Source organism: Capricornis sumatraensis, chromosome 3 (assembly GCF_032405125.1).
Source record: "Capricornis sumatraensis isolate serow.1 chromosome 3, serow.2, whole genome shotgun sequence".
NCBI lineage: Eukaryota > Metazoa > Chordata > Mammalia > Artiodactyla > Bovidae > Capricornis > Capricornis sumatraensis.
In genome coordinates, this window is record NC_091071.1 from 176,594,507 (window position 1) to 176,611,622 (window position 17,116).

The 17,116-nt window shown below is 51.9% G+C and overlaps 1 protein-coding gene across 1 annotated transcript in view; it reads right to left on the reverse strand.

Annotated features, from left to right (window-relative positions):
* Positions 1-4,087: 4,087 nt before the first annotated feature.
* Positions 4,088-17,116, reverse strand: part of VWA5B1 (von Willebrand factor A domain containing 5B1) — a 46,862-nt gene continuing 33,833 nt past the window's right edge. The window contains exons 16-21 of the mRNA XM_068968520.1: positions 15,298-15,435; positions 10,083-10,211; positions 7,897-7,965; positions 7,003-7,072; positions 6,011-6,128; positions 4,088-4,582 (exon numbers count right to left, since the gene is read on the reverse strand). Of these exons, the coding sequence (XP_068824621.1) occupies positions 4,088-4,582; positions 6,011-6,128; positions 7,003-7,072; positions 7,897-7,965; positions 10,083-10,211; positions 15,298-15,435 (1,019 nt within the window). The remainder of the gene's footprint in view (positions 4,583-6,010; positions 6,129-7,002; positions 7,073-7,896; positions 7,966-10,082; positions 10,212-15,297; positions 15,436-17,116) is intronic.

The following is a 17,116-nucleotide window of genomic DNA, read 5'->3' on the forward strand; positions in this document are numbered from 1 at the left end:
TCCAAGCCCAGTGTAAGTCTGCCTACGTGAGGGGCCCAGTCTTCCTGGGATCTGGAGTTGGTCTCCTCGGATGAGGGGCTCTCAGAGAGAGGGCTCTGCCTCGGTGTGTAGCAGCAGGTTGGGCCTTTGCAGCAGGGACAAGGAGGCCCCCAGCTGTTACAGTCAGCTTTACCCAAACACACACCAATGAGAAAGCAAGCTTAGGGCCTTCTTCAGGGCCAATGAAACCTGAGGCCACACCCACAGGTGGCAGGACCACAGGGAGGGGGCGTGGCCCATCAAAACACACCCACCTGGATTGCCAGGAAGTGAGGAAATGTTCACAGAGGAGACACCCTTCAAATGCTTCTCCCCAGCCTCCAAAAAGAACAGGAACACCACACCGCCCCGGTGTGTCTGGCAAACAGTAGGCTCTCAATAAAGGCTTTTTATGGTGACTGCAGCCATGAAATTAAAAGACGCTTGCTCCATGGAAAAAAAGTTATGACCAACTTAGACAGAATATTAAAAAGTAGAGACATTACTTTGCCAACAAAGGCCCATCTAGTGAAAGCTATGGTTTTTCCAGTAGTCATGTATGGATGTGAGAGTTGGATTGTAAAGAAAGCTGAGCGCTGAAGAATTGATGCTTTTGAACTGTGGTGTTGGGGAAGACTCTTGAGAGTCCTGTGGACTGCAAGGAGATCCAACCAGTCCATCCTAAAGGAAGTCAGTCCTGAATATTCATTGGAAGGACTGATGCTGAAGCTGAAACTCCAATGCTTTGGCCACCTGATGCGAAGAACTGACTCATTTGAAAAGACCCTGATGCTGGGAAAAATTGAAGGCAGGAGAAGGGGACGACAGAGGATAAGATGGTTGGATGGCATCACCGACTTGATGGACATGAGTTTGAGCAAGCTCTGGGAGTTGGTGATGGACAGGGAGGCCTGGCTTGCTGCAGTCCATGGGGTCACAAAGAGTCAGACAAGACTGAGCGACTGAACTGAACTGAAAGGCTTTTTGAATGTCAGTGCCTGAAGAGCCTGAAGGGAGATCTAGCGGCATGTTCCCAACTGAATACCCGGGGGAGAGAGACCCGAATCACCTCCTGGAGACTGACAATGCATATCTATATATTCCTGGGACTGAGTTGTCCTGACTCAAGAAATCTGTTTTCTTAGTGTTTCCCTAACATATTTGCCTGCTGGACAGTTTTTCATGAATGGCTAACTCACCTGTCCACCAAGAAATAGTGCTGGAAATGCTGAGCTAGCCTCACCTCCTCCTCCTGCAAAAGATGAAATGGGGCCCAGAGGAGGTGGGCACCTTGCCAGAAGTCACACAGCACGCTACCGGCAGAGTTTAGAACGGCACTTAAATTCCCCAGCTTTCAGCTCTGCATTCTTTGGAGCGGTGCCATTAAGCATTTGTATCCTCCTGATTCTTGAGCCAGGCAGGACATAAACGACCTTCTGCATGACCTAGAAAGCAGGAGCCAGGTTAACAAAGAATCCAGATTAATCCACATCAATCCTGATTACAGGGGCAATGGTTCGTCTACACAAGACCTTTTGTACTATTTACCTAAGGCTCTCTCCTCTTCCTTAGAACTAGTCCCTTTGGTCCTTTGCTTGGCAATCCTGGGGGCAGATTTCTGAGACCCGTGTCCTGTCAATACCACTGGAGTTCTTTAAACAAAGTCTCTTATCCAGATGTCCCCCAAAGCCCTTGGGTTATCTGAAGTCAAGGAGGATCTGTTCCTCTGCACCTTTGGGTGCTGGGTAGGGGAACCGGGAAGTGCAGAGATCGGCGAGTTGCTCGTGGATCAGAGGTGTCCAGGGCTCCAGCGGCTGCTACTGGGGTAGGGTCTGTGGTGGCTCCCTGGAGAAGGGGGTGGCGTGCCCACCATCCTGCTGGGCTTCTCAGTTCCTCCTTCTAGGGGTCTTACAGCACTGGTTTTCTACTGGGCAGGCACTGGACCATCTGAGCCCAGGTCATTGTCTGCACTGAGCTTAGCGACCCAGAAGCGGGTGAACACAGGAAGCTGGACAGCCCAGTCCCAAGCTGGTCATGGTAGAGGGGGAAAGAGGCCCAGAAGGCACGTGGGACTTGTTCAGGCTCGCACTGACAAGCCCGCCATGGTCACCATCTCAGAAGTGGAGAACCTGGGGCTGTCGGAGCAGGAGAAAGCCCCTGCTTCCTGGCTCCAGGGCACCCCGAGAGGGGAAGCCACTTGCCCAAACTAGTGCCAGGCGTTTCAGCTCTCAGCCTGACAGTAGTTCCATTCGCAGGGGATGGCACACCCCGTCCTCCTGCCCCTGAAGCTGGGGCTGCTGGCTGCACTGGGGACGAGGTCCAGAGCTAGCTCCCAGCCCTCATCCCTCTTCGGGTGGGTGACTACCTGGCTGGCTTCCTCCCCCGCAGGTGGGTCTGAAGCACAACGGCCAGCCAAGCAGCAGATGGGACCTGATATGAAACCTCCAGCCCCTTCCCTGCCTTGGGACACGTGTCACCAGTTACTAGGGGAGAGCCTCGAGGGGCGGGTGAGGTGCGAGTCCTCGCGGGAGGTGTGGCAGCTCTGCAGGAGGACAGGGCGGGCTCTGCAATGGGATGGGGGCAGGTGGGGTGGGGAGCCACGTCCTGAGGGGACTGCCTTTTCTCCATGTGCGATGGGCGTCCTGCTGACCCCGCCCTCTCTCTCACCCCTTGAAGACCAGGCAGAGTCTTCTTGGGGCTTCATGAAGGTGTTTGATCCATGGGGTCCCCCTGAAGGGGACATCTGGCAGGGGCAGGCTTCACGCCAGGGACCTGGGCCAGAAGGGACCACTTGGTGAGGAGAGATTAAGACCTTGGAGGGGAGGGTGGGCAAGGGTGTGGACTCAGCCTGGTGTCCCAAGCTGGTGGGCTTCCCAGGTGAGGTCCTGACCCACCCCCAAGGGAGTCTGCAGGGCAGAGGTGACCGGGCACCGGCCCTGAGGGAATCCTAGGCTGGGACACACCTGTCCCCGACACGGCGGGCCTGAGAGAGGGAAGTCCCCAGGGGCTCTCTGCTTTAAAGCTTCAAGAGTCTTTCACTTCATTGACTAAATCACAGCCCCCAGCTGAAGCCACCATCCCCAAATGCACTGCAGCCAAGCATGGGCTCTGTTGCAAAGAAGGCCTCTCTCTCTCTCTCACCGTGTGCTATGTCAAGAGAAGGCCTCCACTATCCCAGAGTGCAGCTGACACCAGGAGCCTCTCTAGCCCCTCAAGACAAGTGGATAGAGCTTGCATTACATAATTCCGGAAAGTGTGTATCAATTACTTAAGGAGTCCTCTGGTTTCTCCACTGACTTCTGTGACCACAGCTCTTCTTTTGGGACTGGTTTTGCACAGAACGTGGCTTTCTGCTAAACCTCACCTTGCAGGGAAACGTCCCTTGTCCTCTGTTTGAATAGGAAATCACAGTCTGCAAACCAACACTGAAATATAGGAAGGGCTTCCAGGCCAAAATAAAAGTTCCCCTCTGACTGTTGTAAAGTGCTGGGGAGGATGGTTCTCCAGGTAGTTTGTCGGTGGGATTTAGGCTCCTGGACTGTCACCGTGGAGTCAAGGGCCTGTCCCAGAATGCAACTGGTGGAGGTGGTCTCCCCCTGCCTACATGCAAGCTTGCAGGTCTGGTTACTTTCAGGTTTGGGGTCTGTTCATCCACCCTTTATCTGGGTCGGGGGTGGGGGGTGGTCTGCCCATGTGCTCCCCCTCCAGAGAGAACTGAGATTTAACCTGTATATAGTCTTTCTCCAACCCCCGGTGGCAGTCAATTCTGTGGCTCCTCAGAAGTCCAGGCAGAAAGGAATCTGGACATTCTCGAGACCTAGTCCAACTCCCTCGCCTCGCCCATTTCTTTTATGGGTGGGGACACTGAGGTCCAGAAAGGAGGCAGGGGCTGGCCTAAAGTCACACAGGTAGGTGGTAGCAAAGTTGGTGTTGAATTCAGGCCTCCCGATTGCCCGTCTAGGACTCTTTCTAGCAACAGTATATTGGCTATAGTTTTCAAGAGTGCCGCTTACCAGGCCCACGGGGTTCCCCTCACTCTCCCACGCCTCCCCAGCCTCCCCACCGCCCCCTACACATAATTCGGGTTATAGCAGAGCATATTGAATTCCAGGTTCTCGTCCCAGTGCCGCAGGAGTACGAACAGCTGGCGGGCGGCAGCCTTGAGTGTGCCCTGCGTGCGGCCCTCGGGGACCTCCTGCTGTTCCAGCCACGAGCTGGCCTTGGCGGCCACTAGCTCCCACTCAACGAAGTAGGAGGCGGAGCTGTGCTCCAGCCACGCCAGCGCCACCACGGTGGCCCACAGCTTCCCCATGTGCTCCACCACGGCCCTGGGCTCCTGGCCCAGCCTGCCCTCGGCCAGGGGCTCCTGGGAGAGGCCGTCGCGGGAGGGGTGCAGGGGCGTGGGGCTGGTGCACGGCTGGGGACTCGGGGGCTGGCGGGCGGTGAGTGACACCCGGTGGCAGGTGAAGGGCGAGGTCCACTTGAGCTTCTCCATGGGGACGCGGATGGCCTCGCAGAAGGCTTGGTTGAGCAGGAAGGCCCCGGAAGCCAGCTGCAGAGACACCTGTGTGTGTGTGGGGAAGCCCCTCAGTGGGTCTCACACTTTTCAGCCCATGGAGCCCCAGGCCACGGCCGAGCCTGGGCGCACAGAGCGCGCACCCATTCACCTCCCCCCCGCCAGCTCGCCCTGCCCACCTGTGGGATTTGCAGGACCCCCAGACCAGCTGAGCATCACTGAACCTTATCCCACTGGTGCTCACACTGATGGTTCCTCCAAGTGCAGCTCAACTTCTTCACTCCAAACCTGCCTCTTGTCCTGGGCAGCTGAACCCACCTCAGCCCCTGGGACCATCCACTGTGGTCCAGGCAGCTCACCACCTGCTTCCTCCCTCCGCCATCTACCACTTCATGTTATCCCTAACTCTCCTTACCTTCCCTGCCCCCCCCCCCCATCCTTTCTGTGTCCTGAGGGGTCTCTGCAAGGCATAGGGCACGTCACTCTTTGGAGGCCATCCACTCAGTAGTTTCAATTTTCTTCTGGGATAAATCCAAGCTATAATCCCAGAGCTCTGGTTTGTGCTTGACTCTTTTCCCTCCCTGCTGTTCTCCAGCCCTCAGGCGTCCTCTCTCCTCTGTAAACTGTCAGCCGCAGCCCCTCGCCCTTCAGGTCTTGGCTTAACCATTTGCATCCTTCCCCCCATCCTCAAGCCTGGAGTTGGTGTCTCCTCCTTCCCTCATTCTCCCCCACCAAACCCAGTGTCTCCTATCACAGCAGCCAGCAATCAGAGCTGCCTGGTTCCTTTGAGTGTCCCCACTAGACACTGAGAGGCTGGAGCTCAGGGACAACACTCACCTGCTTCAAGGTTATCTCCCAGGGGCTAGCATGGTGCTTGACTCAACAGATCCTCGTGACTACACGCCTCCCGCTCTGTTGTCTGGGATGTTTGGAGACTCCAAGTGACCGTAAGCACTTGGGTGTGCAGGGGCTGGGACAGGGCAGGGAAACTCCCGCCCTGTCCATCCTTCCAGCACCTTCTTTCCCCAACTTTGCTGAGCCCCAGATGTGGCAAGACCAGGCCCCCTTGCTCCTCAGTTCAGAGACACTCACTCCTGGCTGGGGCTCCTCACCCTGCCCTGCAGGCTGGCATGTCTGCAGAGCCACTTGCTAAACATGGTACATGTCCCCAGGGTGTTCTTTTTCAAGGCTTTTTTTGTTTTTTAACGTATTGAAAAACAGACACACACAGATGGTGGAGTAGGACGCAAGATCCCCGGGAATTTTTAAAGCCAAGATAGCAGATTGCAGAGAGTGGTTGTGGCGCTAACAGTGGTTTTTAGCAGCCCTCCTTGACCCCCGGCGGGGGACCCGGGCACACCCCCGCTCTGCTGCTACATGGGCAGGAAGGCCTACATCTTCCTCCCTTTGCAGAGGTGGAGGGTGGTGGCCCCTGTGCTGCGTGCGGGGCTGAGGTCTGGGGTCTGGGGCACTCACCAGCGGGATGTAGTCAGAGCTCTGGTTCCCCTGGGCTGAGTCTGGAGTCTTGCTCAGCGGTTTGCCCAGGAAGCCCTTGGCCGCTCGTGTCAACAGCCTAGACTTGTTGAGACTCAGCCTGTGTGGGCAAAACCGAGGAGGAGTGGCCGCCGCCATCCTGGGGGTGTCCCTGGTCCTCCACCCCCTTCCCAGAGGCCCCTCAACAGCCTCTGAAAGTCCCAGCCAGAAGGGGTCTGACAGATGATCTCCTCCTTTGACAGCGGGGGAAACTGAGGCTCAGGGAGTGTGTCTCCCCAAGGCACTCACTCGAGCAGCAGTGAGGGGTGAGGTGGTACTCTTTTTAGGACCCTCTTTATTTAAAAAAAATGTTTTTAATTGGAGGATAATTGCTCTACAAAGCTGTGCTGGTTTCTGCCACACGTCAACATGAATTAGCCACAGGTATCCATCTGTCCCCTCCCACTCGAGGGCTTCCCAGGTAGCACAAGTGGTAGAGAACCCGCCTGCCAATGCAGGATCGTAAAACGTGGGTTCGATCCCTGAGTGGGGAAGATTCTTTACTGGAGGAAATGGCAACCCCCTCCAGTGTTCCTGCCTGGAGAATCCTCATGGACAGGGGAGCCTGGTGGGCTTCAGCCCGTGCACAAAAACACCTCTCTCAACTGTCCATCCCATCCCGGGACCCTCTTTTGACAGCATGTTCTTGGTCAGCCCAGTGGTCAGACAGTCACATGCCAGCCCTCCCGGGGGGACCTGCGTTTGCAAAGAGACCGTGGAGGTGTGGGAAGGGGACCTGGGGCGGGAGGGAGATTTCAGCAGCGTGACACCTGGAGACGGTGCTGTCTCTGGGCAAGGGTCCTTCCTGCCACCCTTCAAAGTGTTCACGTTTGTGCAGCTGTCAGGCTGGGCCTACCTCTGGCCCCCTAAACCAGGGGCGGTCCCCTGAAAATGGATGGCAGTAGAGGGATCCCCCAGTGGAAATCCCCACGTACCTGGATCCAAACAGAGTGTCTGAGGCCTTCAAGGAAGAAAGGGTGTTGGTGGCCAAACCTCGCAGGGGACCTGGAGAGCCACAGAATGCAAGTTAGGAGCTGAGAGATGACCTTGTCCCACTGCTCACCGCCCTGCTGGGGAAACAGTCCCAGAGAGGGGCAGGGGGCTTGCCTGTATGCCCAGGGATCCAAGCTAATGATGAGGCTGTTTCTGACCCAGTGGGTGTGGGGAGGGGTGAAAGATGTGGGTTCTTGGGCAGAGAAGCAGCCCTCCAAGCCCCCTTGGCTGGCAGCCCTTGCATTTTCTGGAAGTTTACCTGTGGGGACAGTGACAGCTGCAGGCCAGCCCCCCTCAGCCCCAAGCAGGGACACTGCCTTTCTTCTATGGGCACACTGCTAGAAGATTCTGGGCAAAGGGAGATGGGAGACTGGTCCTTCAGCTGGGAATTGGGACGCCTGATTCCTGGCCCAGCTCTGTCACCAACTTGCTGTGTGACCTTGGGCAAGTCATTTCACCTGCTCTGAGTCTCAGTCCCCTTCCTCTAAAGCTTTAATACTATCTAGCGTGCATGGAGCTGTTCGGAGACTAAAAGAACCACCAAGGACTTTGTCGGGTTAAGACACTCTCTCGGCCCAAAGATCAATGACTATTTTAACTCAAGGGAGAGCTGGCAGGGCCTTCTCTGTGGTCCAGTGGCTAAGACTCTGCACTCCCAATGCGAGGGGCCCGGGTTCCATCCTTGGTCGGGGAACTAGATCCCATGGGCTGCAACTAAGCGTTCACATGCCTCGACGGTTGAAGATTCCAGGTACTGCAGCTAAGACCTGGCACAGCCAAATAAGTAAATAAATATCAAAATGAAAAACAGGAGCGCTGGCAGACTGCGCGCTCACCTTCAGGAGTAGCGTACTTCTTGCGGGCCGTGTTCTCACTGAAGGGCGTCAGGGCGCTTTCCTCCACGTCTACAACAGAGGGAGCCAGTGAGGCCTGAGCTACCCGGCCCTCCCCTTCACACCTGCCAGACACCCCAGGAGGGTGCTAGTACGATAGGGGGGCACTGGGAGAGCAATGTCCAGGTTCCTGTCCCTGCTTGGATGGGTCTTCACCTCCCAGAGACACCGCCACGGCTCCACCACAAGAGTCGGACACGTCTGGGTTCAAATCCCAGCCATCCCAGTGGATAGCTGTGTGACCCCAGGGAAACTTACTTCCTTTTATAAGCTTCGATTGCAAACTGGGGCTAATAGTACTGCTTGGTGGTGTTGTAAGGATTAGATGAGATAATACACAGATAGTGCTCAGTGCCTGGCCTGTGGTATGTAATCTGCAAAGCTCCGAGCTATGGGCTCAGCAGGTTAGTGGGAACAGGTTAGAGGCCTGAACGTGGTGGCTGGAGGTGGTTGGGGGAGAGGTAGGTTCACATCAGTTCTCCAGGAGGCACCAGAATGTGGCACTGACTTGTCAGAGAGCTCTGAGCCTCAGCTTCCCCATCTGTAAAATGGGGATAATAATTACACATATTGTTTATTCAAAATGTGTACTGGGGTGATGATTCTTATGATTATTATTTAACAGCTGGAGAGTGATGGGCAATGTACTATTCAGGAATGATCCAAATTATGGGGAAAACTTCACACGCAGATATATTCTGCTGAGCCTCTCTCCCCTTCTGAGACTGTTAGCAGCTCTTTGAGGGCAAGAAGCTCTGTCGACTGCTGGGTGCCTGTGCGGGGTGGGGCAAGGTGAGCACAAAAGTGAATCAGTGGCTGGATGACTGACACAACCAGCAGGCAAAGAATATGGTGGTAAATCGGCCTCATGGACTCTGGAGCCAGACAGGGCTCGTCCGCATCTTGGCTCTACTGCGCCTCTGCTGCGAGCCCTTGTGTAAGTCACTTACCCACTCTGAGCCTCAGGTTCCTCATCCCTTAATGTGGAAAATGAGAGAAGCTCTCTCAGATGGGGGTGAAGGGGCATGAGTGATGAAAGTAGTGCTGAGCACCTAGAAAGCCCTCCATGAGTGTTAGGCATCCTCTCCTTGGGGAGGGAAAGGGAAGGAAGGGCGTGGGGTAGACTAGGAGTTTTGCAATCGCGCACACCGGGTATGAATTAGGAGACAATTAGAGACGGAGGGACCTGTGATTTTGGTGGAAGTCATGGGCCGCCGAGAGCTGAGCTACACAGGATGGAAAGGGTAGACCAGAAGTTTCTTCTAGACTCTGGGAGCCAGGCCTGACTCGGGGGCAGAGCAGGTTGCCCTTGGAGGCTCTGAGGGACCAAGGAGTGGGCAAAACTCCTCAATCCCTGAGGAAAGCCTTGGATTTTCACCCCCTCACACTATTCCTTTTTGAACCCATCAATGTCCGTGAGCACTTTCTAATCCCTCAGGTACGACAGGGCTATTGTCTGGGTGTTGGGGCTGGCGGCCAGGCGGGACCTCTGCTGCCCTTCCCATGTGCAGAGGAAGGCAGGAGATGCTCAGGGTACACGTGAGGGCACGGAGGAAGGGGTCGGGATGGGTGCGGCGGTCAGGCTGTCTGTAGCGGGACAAAAAGACACACAGGCCTCCAGGACACAGGCTGTCCTGTGAATGTGTGCAAGGTCGCCAAATGACCAAATCATGGATCTTCAGGGACCCAAGCTTCGGGCACAATGAAATTTGGTGACGGTCGAAAGGAAGCTTTGGGGAATCCTAGAGTAAGCGGACGGTGGGACCCGAACAGATGGAGCTGCCGTTTCCCTTGACTTTTAGGTTTCCTGGCTTTCAGTGCCTGGGAGGACTCAGAGGTTGGAAGCAGGGAACAGCCACTGGGGGCGCTGGGCCTTGAAAGGGGAGAGCTGGGCTGTGGTGTGGGCACGTGGGCAGGGAGGCCAGTCTGCTCTCTGGTTCTGGCGGCATACCTGGGCCATGCTCAGCCCCTCTGCCCGTCTCAGGCCTCAGAGAATTCAGGAAGCCTGGCCTCGCTCTGGCCCCGTAAGGCCCGGAGTGGAGACTCAGAGAGAGTCCGTCACGGCTTCAGACACGAGGCTGCAGGGACCCGGAGGCCCAGACTTCAGAACACATCGAGGTGGTTCTTACTTAGATTCTGATACTTGCTGTCCTCTGCAGCTGAGTCTTCGCCAAGCGTGGTCTGGGACCGCCTGAATCCAGAAGTGCCCTTCCACTGTCGAGTCAGGACCCGAGAGCTGACCATCCGCAACGCAGCACCTTCGCGAGGACGAGGAGAAGGTGGTCAGGTGGGTACAACTGTGCTAGGCTTTTGCCTTGCCCCCAGGGTCTCCCTGGTGGACCAGATGGTAAAGAATCTGCCTGCAATGTAGGAGACCCAGGCTTGGTCCCAGGGTCGGGAAGATCCCCTGGAGGAGGAAATGGCAACCCTTTCCAGTATTCTTGCCTGGAAAATCCCATGGACAGAGGAGCCTGGTGGGCTACAGTCCATGGGGGGTCGCAAAAAGTCAGAAATACTGAGCGACTGACACGTTCAAGGCTGGCAAGAATGGTTCTAGCTTCAGCCTGTCAATTATCTAAAAGGAGGAAGGCATTGCAGAAGGCAAGACCATGAGCTTTGGAGCCAGAATGACCTCGGTTTGAACCCCAGCCCCAATTCTCTTACTAGCTGGATGGAGTGCTGACCTCTCTTAGCCTCAGTGTCTTTACCTGGAAAATGGGGCTAATAATATTCACCTTGCCGGGTAAGTACTATTGCTGAGATAATGTTCAGAAAGCAGCAGTGTTAGTTAGAAAAGGTTGGTTTTCTCAGAAGCACCTGGTTTCCCTCTCTCCCAGTTTGCCACCTCAGAAACTGAGGTCCCAGTTTCCCCCTCCCCAGAGCATCACCATCAGGGATGAAGCTGCAACACCCAACAGTGAGTTTTGGGGAACTCCATCCTTGGAGAACACGAATTTGTAAGTCGTCCCTGAAAGTGAAGAGTTCTACTGAAGAATACATTTTGAAGACGTTTCATACTGTTAGTTGCTCAGTTGTGTCTGACTCTTTGCAACCCCATGGACTGCAGCCCGCCACACTCCTCTGTCCATAGGATTTTCCAGGCAAGAGTACCAGAGTGGGTTGCCATTCCCTTCTCCAGGGGATCTTCCCAACCCAGGGACCAAACTCAGGTCTCCCACATTGGAGGCAGACTCTTCTCTGTCAGAGCCACTAGGGAAGCTTTATTGACTATGTCAAAGCCTTTGACTGCGTGGATCACAACAAGCTGTGGAAAATTCTTAATGAGATGGGAATACCAGACCACGTGACCTGCCTCCTGAGAAATCTGTGTGCAGGTCAAGAAGCAACAGAGTATTGGACATGGAACAATGGACTGGTTCCAAATTGGGAAAGGAGTACGACAAGGCTGCATATTATTACTCTGCTTATTTAACTTCTATGCAGAGTACATCATGCAAAATGCCAGGCTGGATGAAGCGCAAGCTGGAATCAAGACTGAGGGGAGAAATATCAATAACCTCAGATATGCAGATGACACCACCCTTATGGCAGAAAGCGAAAAGGAATGAAAGAGCCTTTTGATGAAAGTGAAAGGGGAGTGAAAAAGCTGGCTTAAAGCTCAACATTCAAAAAATAAAGATCATAATATCCAGTCCCACAACCTCATGGCAAATAGAAGGGGAAACAATGGAAACAGTGAGAGACTTAATTTTCTTGGGCTCGAAAATCACTGCAGATGGGGACTGCAGCCATGAAATTAAAGGACACTTGCTCCTTGGAAGAAAAGCTATGACCAACCTAGACAGCATATTAAAAATCAGAGACATTACTTTGCCAATAAAGGTCCATCTAGTCAAAGTTATGGTTTTTCCAGTAGTCATGTATGGATGTGAGAGTTGGATTGTAAAGAAAGCTGGATGCCAAAGAATTGATGCTTTTAAAGTGTGGTGTTAGAGAAGACTCTTGAGAGTCCCTTGGACTGCAAGGAGATCCAATCAGTTCATCCTAAAGGAAATCAGTCCTGAATATTCATTGGAAGGACTGATGCTGAAGCTGGAGCTCCAATCCTTTGGCCACCTGATGTGAAGAACTGATTCCTTAGAAAAGACCCTGATGCTGGGAAAGATTGAAGGCAGGAGGAGAAGGGGACGCGAGAGGATGGGGTGGTTGGATGGCATCACTGACTCAATGGAGATGAGTTTGAGCAAGCTCTGGGAGTTGGTGATGGATAGGGAGGCCTGGCGTGCTGCAGTCCATGGTAGAGAGTTGGACACAACTGAGTGACTGAACTGAACTCATCCTGTAGTCCATTCTCTGGGCCTCTTGATGTATACTAACTAGCACCCTAAAGGCTCTGAGAAGTCCTGCAGTAAAGAAAACTTTTGAGCTTTATTTAATCCAGTGGTTGGGAAATATTTTCCACCAGTCTGGTATTTCCTGTTTTTTTGTGCTGAATGGCCATTAACAAGACATGAAACTGGGGTTCCAGTCTCCTGGAACACACTTTGGGAAGTGCTGATCCAGACCTCAGGGGGTTGTGAGACTTGGGTTAAGACACAGGAAAGTGAAAGTGAAGTCGCTCAGTCGTGTCTGACTCTTTGCGACCCCAGGGACGGTACCCTACCAGGCTCCGCCGTCCATGGGATTTTCCAGGCAAGAATACTAGAGTGGGCTGCCATTTCCTTCTCCAGCGGACCTTCCCAACCCAGGGATCGAACCTGGGTCTCCTGTACTGCAGACAGACGCTTTACCGTCTGAGCCACTAAGACACAGGCCTGGTCCCTAAAACTCCCAGACTGTTTTTTTTTAGCTATAGAGGCTAAAAAACGGCCAGAGATGAGTGAGAGGGGGTGAACATCATTCAGGGTGACAATGCCCAGTGGGTGAGAAGGCCAGTGGAGTGACAGCTTGGGTGGCTGGTCAAAATCTGAAATCAGAGGAAGTGAGGCAGAGAGAGAGGGAGGGAGGGAATGGAATATTGAATATTTTGGTGCCATAGATTTTTAAAAAGCAGGGAAGAGGGGCAAGAGGAATTAGAAAAGGCATATTTTATTTCTAAATACAATTCTGTTAAGAGGTCTGCTTTGAAAGAAAAAGCTGCTGCAAAGGACAGAAAATGAAATTTAGGAAAGAAAAAGTACATAGAGTTTATAAACCTATGAAAAGTTTTCAACAAAGAAGCTAAAGAAATTCCCCAAAGATACTTTTTTCCCCTCTCAGATTGTAGGTTTAGAAAGATAAACAATTTTCAGTGTTGGTGAGAGTGGATAACACAGGATAATCTCTGAAGGCAGGGCTAGCTTGATAGCTTATGTTACAGTAATTTAAGGTGGGTCAGGACTTCCCTGGTGGTTCAGTGGTTAAGAATCCATGCTTCCACTGTAGGGGGCATGGGTGTGATCCCTGATTGGGGAACTAAGATCCCACAGCCCCATGTAGAGTGGCCAAAAGTTTTTTTTTTTTTTTAAAGGGCCAATCCTTTGATATGCAATCTTAGTTCTGAATGTCAGTTAACCCTGAGGAGACAACCAGACCATGTACAAAGAGGTCCTTTGCAGCATAATTTACAATAATCAAAAGGGGGAACAAACAGAAGGTTTAAAAATAATAGCATTAGTCGCTCAGTCATGTCTGACTCTTTGTGACCCCATGGACGGTAGCCCGCCAGCCTCCTCTGTCCAGGGAATTCTCCAGGCCAGAATACTGGAGTGGGTTGCCATTCCCTTCTCCAGGGGATCTTCCTGGCCCAGGGATCAAACCTGGGGCTGGTTAAATAGGTTGAGATAAACCTGAAGAGGCAGTGGAGCGGGATAGCCGAGGGCGCAGACTCTGAAGCCGGGTCACTGTGAATTAAAGCCTGACTGCCCTCTGCGCTGTGTAACTGTGGAAGTGACTCACCCCCTTTGCCTCTGCTTCCGCATCTGTAAAATGAGGGTAATGGTATCTTCTCTGCAGAGCTGTTTGAGGATTAAATGATTTAATATATATAAAGTGCTTTGGAACACTGTCTAATTGGCTGTTATGATGATTGCTCCCTGCCATGTGCTTAGTCATGTCTGACTCTTTGTGACCCTGGACTGTAGCCCACTAGGCTCCTCTGTCCATGGAATTTTCCAGGCAAGAACACTGGAGTCGGTGGATCTTCCTGACCCAGGGATTGAACCCACGTCTCTCGCATCTCCTGCATTAGCCAACAGCTTCTTTACCACTGGAATTGTTACTATTAAAATGAAAAGTGGACACATATTTCCCATACCCAGAGTTTGTAAGATATAGCACATATTGGTATGATTCAGTTCACGCAAAATGATCTATCTTTTGATTGCTCTACATACGGATACTCACAGAAGCCTGGAAGGATGATCACACCAAGGGGGTAATTAGTACTCATTTCGGGATGACTGTCAGTTCCAGTCACTTTCATGTGCTTAATGTCTTTCTATATTTTATTTTTATTTATTTTCCATTGAAGTGTAGTTGATTTACAATGTTGTGCTAGTTTCGGATATACAGCAAAGTGGTTCAGCTACACGTATTCTACCTACTGCATATAGGCTATTATGCAATATTGAGTATAGTTCCCTAGGGCTTCCCTGGTTGCTCAGAGGTTAAAGCATCTGCCTGCAGTGTGGGAGACCCAGGTTCGATCCCTGGGTTGGGAAGATCCCCTGGAGAAGGAAATAGCACCCCACTCTAGTATTCTTGCCAGGAGAATCCCATGGAGGGAGGAGCCTGGTAGGCTACAGCCCATGGGGTCGCAAAGAGTTGGACACGACTGAGCGACTTCACTTTCCCGATGCTATACAGTAGGTCCTTACTGCTCACCTATTTTATATACAGTAGTGTGTATCTGTTAATCCCCAACTCCTAATTTATCCTTCCCCCACTTCCCCCTTTGATAACCATAAGTTTGTTTTCTCTGTCTGTGGGTCTGTTTCTGTTTTGAAAATAAGTTCATATGGATCATTTTTTGTAGATTCTACATATAAGTGATAGCGTATGATATTTGCCTTTCTCTGTCTGGCTTACATCACTTAGTACGATCACCTCGAGGTCCATCCACATCTTTCAATATTTTAGAATTTTCTACAGTGACACATACCAAATGGAAAAAGGACAATAAAGTCAAATTCATTTAGTAGGAAAAAAGAGAGCAGGATAGTTTCACAGCCCTCTGCAGAGCAGTAGGCTGTGGGCTCGTGAGCCCCCTACACCTTGGTGGTCAGACCCTCTCTGCCTGGGGCTTTTTCATTTCTAGGCCTTTCCCTGAACCCCTTCCCACTGGTCTAGGCTCCTTTGCACCCCAGCCTCCGGCCCACTGGGAGGACCCTGCATCTGCCTTACCGGAGTTGGGGTATCCCACCACAGTGGGCAGGTAACGGCTCTTGTTTATGTCCACGGGCACAAAGGCTGTGTACTTGCTGATGACGTTGCAGGCCTTGCTGGTGTGCACAGCATTCACCTGGTAGCGGCGGCTGGACCCTGCAGAGGGAGGGGCTGAGGTCACTGTGCGGACTCGGAAAGTCCTACCTCACAGGGGGCTAAAAGGAGGGCTAGGTCGGTGGTCCCATCTTTGGAATTCAATCAGGCCTTACAATTAAGGGGTTACCAACTTGCCATTAAGGACATTAAAAAAATAAACTCTCAAAATTATTAAAACCTCCACCATCATTTCATAAAATATGGCTATTTTAATGTAAAAGAGGTAAGGTAGCTAATAAAAATGACAGTTACTTGCCTTAAATAACTTTAGTGTTATTTAAAAAACCCAAATCTCTGTGTTGGCAGTATTTTCTATTTTCATTTTGCAGCTGTGTGCTGAGAATCTTTCCGCAGGTCCCCTGGCTGCATGAGGACCATAGATCCACCTCACAGAGACAAACCAGAAAGGGGGAGTGGGGCACACAGGGTCACACAGCAACTTAGGAATGGACCTGAGATCAGGACACAGGATGGCCTGACCCAAAGTCCAGACTCTTCCTACTGAATAGGTGAGGAGTCTTCTTGGCATGAATGATGGACAAATGTCCTGTAAACTATAAGGAAAAGTGCTCATGGTAAGAAAACAAATAACGTATACAAAACTACAAATAATATAAAACAAAAACCATGTAGTATTATTATATAAATAAGGCATAAATGATAACAAACAATAGAAATATTCTCTATGTATATCCATATCTGTTCTCCAAATATGCTTCATCAAGAGCTCAGCAATCACTTTCTTGAAAGTTTGCTCCAGTTCCTGGAATAAATGAGCCTCCCCACCATCCTTGTTATACAATTGCTTGGATTCCTGTTTCTTCTTAATAGCATTAGGACAAATGCACTCAATTAATGGTGTGTATAATTATTTGATTCATGTGGGCCGGCCTCCCAGCTCATCTGTGTCAAGCACTCATAAGTAAGGACGGGGATGACGGTGGTCACTATGCTGTCCAGCCTGACCCCCAGCTGATCCACACTCAATAAATGGCCTCGAAGGGTGATGGGCGGACCGATTAGGCCTAGAGGGTTCTGTGGGAGGAGAGGTGTGGTCCCAGAGGAGCTAGGGAGGTGGAATAGGGTGGTCCTCATGGTAGTGTCTCCAGAGTCCTACTGTCCAGTTCAGTTCAGTCACTCAGTCGTGTCCAACTCTTTGCGACCCCATGGACTGCAGCACGCCAGGCCTCCCTGTCCATCACTAACTCTTGGAGTTCGCTCAAACTCATGTCCATAGAGTCAGTGGTGCCATTCAACCATCTCATCCTCTGTTGTCCCCTTCTCCTCCTGGCTTTAATCTTTCCCAGCATCAGGGTCTTTTCAAATGAGTCAGTTCTTCACATCAGGTGGCCAAAGGATTGGAGTTTCAGCTTTAGCATCAGTCCTTCCAATGAATATTCAGGACTGATTTCCCTGAGGATGGACTGGTTGGATCTTCTTGCAGTCCAAGGGACTCTCAAGAGTCTTCTCCAACACCACAGTTCAAAAGCATCCGTTCTTCAGGCTCAGTTATCTTTATGGTCCAAGTCTCACATCCATACATGACTACTGGAAAAACCATAGCTTTGACTGCTGCTGCTGCTGCTGCTAAGTTGCTTCAGTCATGTCTGACTTGTGTGACCCCATAGACGGCAGCCTACCAGGCTCCTCCATCCCTGGGATTCTCCAGGCAAGAATACTG